At 43.0% G+C, this 7,708-nt stretch overlaps 1 protein-coding gene across 1 annotated transcript; it reads right to left on the bottom strand.

The window, feature by feature from the left end:
• Positions 1 to 548: 548 nt before the first annotated feature.
• On the bottom strand, positions 549 to 7,333 carry LOC130683514 (uncharacterized). The gene is made up of 6 exons (XM_057501222.1): positions 7,215 to 7,333; positions 7,001 to 7,102; positions 3,008 to 3,054; positions 1,629 to 1,677; positions 1,442 to 1,548; positions 549 to 1,332 (listed from the first exon to the last, which is right to left on the bottom strand). Exons 3-6 carry the CDS (start codon positions 3,052 to 3,054, stop codon positions 1,209 to 1,211), a joined length of 327 nt encoding a protein of 108 aa, XP_057357205.1. The 5' UTR covers positions 7,001 to 7,102; positions 7,215 to 7,333; the 3' UTR covers positions 549 to 1,208.
• Between the last annotated feature and the right edge of the window lie 375 nt (positions 7,334 to 7,708).

Raw genomic sequence — 7,708 nt, 5'->3', positions numbered from 1 at the left:
TGCAGGAGCAAGTTGAGGTTAATGTTTATGGGAAACTTACTTTGTGCTAAACACTCAACTAAGCATTTTACCTATATTATCTCATGTAGTCTTTGTCACGGTCATAAGAGGTGGGTGCTGTCACCATGCCTGTTGCACAGATAAGGGAAGTCCATGAGCTTTGGGAACTGTTGTGGGGCCACAGCAGTGTGCTCACCAAGGCCAGGTGGACTCTGGAGCCCTGCTCTTAACTCCTCACTACACAGCCTCCTGGAGTCCACGAGGAGCCGGGACCTCACAGGGGACATTTGTCAAAAACCTGCCTCCCTCGTTCATTACAGTAGGCGACCCCATTGTGTCTCACTGGTTTGGGCACATACCATTGGTGGCACATGTCTCTCCCTTCTCCGCCTGAGGAAGCTCCCTCTTTGTTGTCAGAGCTCACTGTCGCTGACTCCATGTATGCTGCACTCCTGGACTTCCATCCACCTTTTTGTGGAGGGAGTGAGGCCTGAGAGTAAGAACCAGCACCCACTTGCCACCCCCATTGCGATTCCACAAACACACACTTTTCTCTGATAGGTCATCTTTGTTTATTGAGATATGCTTCAAATGCCATAAAAGTCACCATTTTAAAGTATACATTTCAGTGGTTTTTAGTATATTTACAAGGTTGTGCAACATCACTACTACATGATTCAAGCACACTTTCATCACCCTGTAAGGAAGTCCCTTATCCATTAGCTATGGATTTTCTTATTCCGGACATTTAGTATAAATGGAATCATGCAATATGTGATGTAGAGGCTACATGTTGGCCTCCAAAAGACCCTGTGAGAGGGGCCAGCAGTGGGCGATCCTCTGTGGGCCGGAGGTCAGGAGGTTGTAAAGAACTGGTACTTGACGAACCAGGGGAGAGAGAGAGAGCCCCAGAAGAAACTTCCTTGACTTAATAATCTACACTCCTCGAGGATGATATGTTTCCCAGTTTCCAGGGACTGATGATATTGGGGAAACGAGGGAGGGACACCTCATTTATCCTTCTTTGTCCGCATTACCTCTGCGGAAGGAGTGGCTGCCGCGAGGGATTCTGGCCTCAGCCCTGCTTTTCATGCCTATGGCACTTGTTATTTGCACGTAAGTATTTAACAATTTATACTTTAATTCCTTACCAGACGGCCAGGATTGGTTATGAGCTTACACATTTCAAGGAGAGAGAATTACACATTTTATTGTAGGTGGCCCGGGGCAGGCTGGGGCTCCCTCTGTGCTGGTTTCTTGCGCTTCGCTCCCTTTCCTTCCTCACCCGACCCTGACGTCACATTCTTCTCTATTATGACTTCACTGAGCTCCCTGGGACAAGAAGAATAATGCCAAATCTTTTACTCTTAAAAGGACTAATAAAAATTTTTGTTATTACCTCATTTTAGATAAGAATTTTAAATTGTCCCTAATCTTTTACCCTCCATCCTTCTCAAGTACATTCTGTGCCAGGTTTTTCTCACGTGGGGGACTGACAGTTCTGTACATATTCCGGAGCCAAAGCCGCCTTCTCCAGGAAAAGCCCTTCTAAAAAAATAGAAAGGAGGTATTAATTCCATACATCCACAGCTTTCTCCAGCACAGTACTTGATCCTCCTCAAATTTACCTGATTCTTACGCTCTTCTGAGGGTTTATCAGGAAGTGGAAAGAAGCCCCTTAGAGGAAAACACACACACAGATAATAATTAGTGATTCATGCTATTTTTCATGTCTCTCACAATGTGTATCTCTGACTTATTAGGACCAAATGGGTACCTCAGTCCATCATCACAAGCAAAATCACTACAGACCTGGGATCCTGAAAATCATTCCATGCATGCTGAGCTTCAGAACTTCTCCGTATCTGTCCCTTATAGCCCCACAGTGTCCCTGGGGAGACCTTTGTATGTGGCTTGGCATGGAGTGTAGGCAGGATTTCAGCCCCACACACCTTCTTGGCCACTGGCCAAGTGCCCTTGTGCAGTAAGCGAACGGCTCAAGCACACCAGGCAGAAGCGTTTCACTCTCTCCAGAGGCATTTTACACCAGTATCCTTTGGACTCAGTCTCACATGTGTCACTTGCTGGTGGGTGGGGGAGAAGGTGCTTCCGTTTCCCTACTGCTTTCTCCTACAGGTTGAATCACACCAACTTATTGCTGAGTCCAACTAACTCACTAACTTTCACGTGTCAGACTCTCACTGACAAGTGAATGGGTTGTGAAATCAGCTTAAAGGTCATGACCAGCACTGAAACACAAAATATTCTTTTGAATACAAATGGAATAGAAAAAAATCAGAGTGCATAATAAGCTTGTTTTAGAAACTACTCATGACTATATGGTACGTGTAGTGGGTCATGACATAAAATGGAGCTCACAGCCCAAGCACAATGACCAGTGGAGAAGTCCCCAGTGGGAAGGAACCGTCTTCTTCCTGCTACTCGCTCTCAGTATGACCATGGGGCAAGATCATTTCCTTTTCTCCTTCTCCATTTCTTTATTATAAGAAGTAGAGGTAAATTCCTGACTGAGGTTTCTCCCAATTAAAATTCTGTGAGGTTTGGTTAAAGGCAACAGACACTGGGGACCCGAAAGCCAGTAGGATGCGAAGGGATGATTGACAGGAAGGGCTCATATATTCGACCTTCCATCAGCTTTGAAGGAGACTAGCATCTAGGACCATGTGGCCTTCTCTGCCCTTTCCCCAGAGCCTATGAGCAGTCCACTGGCCAGGCCTCATGTCCACCCCCAGCAGGAAGAGGTACAACCAAAACCTTTCCCCCTCCAGTCGCTTTCCTTCCAGGCCTCGTGACAGCAGATGCGTCTGTGCCAGTCGCATTCTAACTCAGCTTTGGCTGGGGAGCTGCTTCTGAGAGGCAGTAGGGTAAGTACTCTTCCTGCCTTTGATGGTTTCCTCACCGTGAAATGACGTGATTGAAACAGATGAGTTCTAAGCTTTCCTCTAGTTCTAAAATTCTACTTTGACACAGCCAGATCAATATTTACCCTGAGCGTTCTTCTTCATCCAGCGCTGCTCTTCTACGGGAGCACATCTGTTTTGAAAGAAAACATGATATGATTATCTAACATGATGACCACTATTTCCAAATCTTTATTCATCTTTTTATTTTAAATCTCATCTACCAGTGGGATGATAACGGTTTTGGGGACAGGAATTCTGTTCTATTTAACTGTCCTTGGAGTCCTCCACAGTACCTAACTTGAGATCGTGCAGGTAGCTTGCAATATATTTCACTGATTGTTTTAGATAACATTCAACAGATAATCCCTAATAAAAACTCTTGGAACTAGGAACAGAAATTATCCGCAAGGATCCTAAACAGCATCACTGTTTTAAATTCAAGAACAAGAGTGGAAAAAAGAAAAGAACAAGAGTAGGGTGCCTATTACTACTGCGACTATTCATTAATGTTGAGCAGGTCCTAATCAATGTGATAGGAAAAGTGAAGTATTGTTAAGGGAAGAGACAAACATATTTGCATTTGAAGTGATGAATAACCTAAAAAGCCCAAGAGGACCAACTAAAATTTTATTGGAAATAATATGAGAATTCACTAAGATACAAAATCAAGAGATCAATATACAAACCTCAAAAGCATTCCTATATACCATGGATAACTAATTTTAAAATGGAAGAAAACCCCATTTACATCAGCAAAAATGCATAAAGTACCTCAGGGTAAACTTAACAAAAAACGTCTAAGACCTATGTGATGAAAACATTAAAACTCTTCTGGAGGACTTTAAGAAGACATGAATACATGACCCGAGATACCACATTCCTAAATTGTTGTAAAGATGTAAGTTCTCCTCAAATTTACCTACTAATATAAAGCAATCTTATTCAAATCCGATGATAATTTTTAAATTAAAATCTAGCTAGCTAATATTTTTCTGGAAAATATTAGAAAATATGAAGGAAAAGCTATGAAATGTATGAAGAAGATCAAAGGGCAGGAGCTCACTCTATTAGATGTTAAAATAAGTTATTAAGCACCTGGAATTAAATAGTGTGTTACTAGTACAAGAAAAGGTAACTGGATCAACAGAATAGAGTCCAGACACAGACAGTATTTTTGATCAGTGAAGAAGAAATAAAGCATTTAATACAGGATTTTAAAACAATTGGATCTTCATGTGGGAGAAAACGTTAGATTCTCTGCCTCAACCTCACTGAACAGCAAATAAACAAGTTCTAGATGGATTTAAAAAATGCAACAACACGTTAACCAGAAGAAAATATCAGACACTGTTTTTATACCGTCAGGTGGCAGAGGCCTTCCTGGAAACCCGCACCCGCCGGGCCCTGCGGAGGGACTGGCGGCGGGGCCGGCACGCCTCCTGCTCTTGCCATTGTCCTCCTCTCCCCTGGATCGTTTGTCTTTTTCCCCTAGATGTAGAAAACTTTTACATTAAATATACTAATCCTTTCAGTGGCTTTCACTCAACTTCAATGTTTCAAATATTTCTCAGGATTTTTATCTTCAAGGAGGAAAAACAACAGTGAGTGAAGGAGCACAGACTTTGCAGTTGAGCACAACTGGGTTCTACCTTTGTTTGGGGCCTCAAATTGATCTCCTTTGTCTGTGAAAGAGAGACGGTGATACCATCCTCCCAGGAGTGTGGGGATTAAATCAGAAAATGTATGGCAGATGTAGTCGGAAGTTTGGCATAAATCAGTACTAAGTTTACGAATGGTGTCACAGGCAAGGTGATCAAATCTATCAAAGGCATCTGCTTGTCATATAAGGCTTAGAAGGCTCTTTCCCACCACAAGATATAAAAATATTGCTTATGGCTTCTATTTTTTTCCTAATACTTTCATGGATTCTTCTTTTCTTTTTGTTGAAATATGTATATTTAAGGTGACAAATAGAGATCTGCTGTTATTTCTCCCTCCCCCCCATATAGTTAGGGAGCTGTTCTATTACCATTTATTCATCTTCTTCCACCGATGAGAATATTAAAAGGTGACATTTCAAAAGTCCTAGGAACACACGGGTCAGTCTATTGCTGGACTCCGTATGCTACCTCAGAGCATTGTTAGGTGGCATTGTTCCTTACTGTGGAACTGACATTGCCTCCTCTTTCCCCCTTGAACACCATTACTGTCTACCACAGGAAAAACATTGCATGGTCTCTGTCCTCAAAAAGCTTATCATCTAAGTGAGGAGAAGAAACAATGAAACCATATATATACTGACATATATATAAATGCAAGGTTAAACTACATGGACATTAAAAGCACTATGGAAGCTTATATGAATTCCAAAACAGCAAAAGGACTTCTGTCACCTGGGGTACAGTGGTCACTGCCTGGGCAATGGCCAATGACTCCCTTCCCAGAGGCCTTGGCAAGCTGACCCCATGCTAGCTACCAGTGTCCTAGACTCAGAGACTCTCCAAGAGAGAACTCACTCGGTGCAATCTCAACTGATTAGTATCACAGCATTGATAAAAAGTCAGAATGCCAGAGTATGACATGACAATGAGAAATATATCTGTTCCACACACAGACTAGCTGTGTCTACACAACCAGGGGGTTTCAGGTCATCACAGGGAGAGGCCTCTGTGGCACACTAAAGCGACCTGACCAAGTGACCTTCAGGTACAAGTTTCTCTTTAGCAGTTCATCCATCCAGTCAGGTTTTACTCAAGACAGATAGGCCAGGAAGCCATTCGGTCCTTAAACATCTCTACTGTGAAGTTTTGACCTCAAGGCTGTGGTCTTATTTGCTTTCTATTGCCCTAGACTGAATGACTTTATTATTGTACAAAAGACAGAAGTGCACTTTAAAATATTTAGTTCACTTAAATGTTTCCATGTTTATGAAAAAATATTTCAACACTTGTGTTCTGATCAGTAAAGAAAATAAATTGTTATAACCCTATAAAAATAACTATCTCTGCTCTGCTCCACCGTGTGTTGACCTTGGTGTTTCTCTCTTGGGGAGCTGACGTTTAAAAAACTGCTTATCATATTAACATCGCAGGGGAGAGGAATGCCTCACCATGGGCTCTAAGAAATGGTAGTAAGTCTCACAGAAGGACTAGGACCAGGAGGACTGGAGTATTTAGGCAAGGGTTCATGAAGAAACATGAACTTGAGTTGGCTTTCAGAGACTCAAGGGACTTCTACAAGGCGAAACAAGGGAATTTTAAATGGGCAAAGGAACAGACAAAAGTAGGAATGGGCATGCGACTGGGCATCCTGGGAGCTGGTCTGGCTGAAAAGAAGGCTGCCGCGACAGTAGAAAAGGTACATATAGGAAATGAGGTTGGGTTCGTAAGGTAGAGTCAGGATTACCGGCTAATTAAATCACTCTGTTGTTGTCAGCCCTGCCTGTTGGGAAAAGTAACAAACCATTCTGTTATTGAACAAAAGGCAGGCAGGCAAGCCAGCTCCAGAAGGACCGTCAATACCAAGTGCTTTAGAAACCCTGACATAGGCTTTAGCTGCAGTGATCTGACTGAACCTATTTCCACAGTGCCTTACGTGATGGCGAAGAAAGTTGCTAAATAAAGCTAGTGAATCAACAAGATCACACTTTTATCTTTTAGCCGTGTCCTTTCTTCCAGGGTGACTGATCGCTCATGAGGGTGGAGATTACACATCCCTCATTATTCCAGTCAACAAGGAAAGAAATCAGTGGTAGAAAGAATGACTGATGTCAAATCGACTTAGTTTTGAGTTGAAGATACTTTACTGTCATGTCAACTCTGGCCTTCTTAAACCTCTCAAAACAGTCTAATGGCTCATTATCTGGTGTCAGTTCCACAGAGATCTCCGGCAAGGGGGGTTCCTTTAAAAGTCTCTGGCATATACTTTGCAGGAAGAGAATAAAGCATATGTCGGTCCTGGTGACTAAGAAGGAATATCAAGTAGTAAGAGGTGGGAGAGAGGCTTTGATTTTCAGTTTGTGGACTCTGAATCTAAAGACAGATTATCCTCTGGAAGCCTGAACTAATTGTCCTTACCTTAATGAGACAGAAAGCTGTAATCAACACCAGCACTGCTCCTGTCACTGACAATGCCAAGATGACTTTGATTTGATACCCATGCACCAGAACTTTTGGGAACTGGAAAAATAATGGAAAAAGTCTTCTCAAAAACAAAGAGGTGGAAAGGATAAAAGCTCTTATAACATCTCATTATTTCATTCAACAGCATAAATGTTTTTCAAGAACATACCAAATCTAATGCTAATGATAAATCAGCATTTTCTTGGTTTATCTTGGGTGTTAGGGCCCCTCCTCACCTACCCCAGCAATTGTGGCATCATTCTTTAATGAGCACAGTGGGAGATCACTGTCTTCCCCAAAGGCCCAGGCCAAGACAAGACCCAGACTAGGGGCCGCGGTCTTCCTGCCGGGGTGCTTCAATGCCATGTCCCAAACTGACCAACAGGCTGGGGGCCATGTTTTGGGAGTTATCCTCACCTCACGGAACTCCTGCTCTTCCTGTTCACTCTGGGCTTCTGGACTCCCGTGGATGTAGTTTTCTGTTTCCCACTGGTCTGTATCCCAGTCTGCCCTGGGCTCCTTTGCTTCTTGATGCTCGCTGAGAAGCTTCATCAGGAGGCCAGTTTGGAAGATGAGCTTGGCACAGGCTGGTTTCAGGTGGGTCTCCGAGCAGCCCGTTTTCAAAGTCCAGCAAACACGAGAAATGAGCCTTCTCACATCACT

This window comes from Manis pentadactyla, chromosome 4 (genome assembly GCF_030020395.1).
Source record: "Manis pentadactyla isolate mManPen7 chromosome 4, mManPen7.hap1, whole genome shotgun sequence".
In the NCBI taxonomy this organism is placed as follows: Eukaryota; Metazoa; Chordata; class Mammalia; order Pholidota; family Manidae; genus Manis; species Manis pentadactyla.
This window is presented reverse-complemented; position numbering and strand designations above follow the sequence as displayed.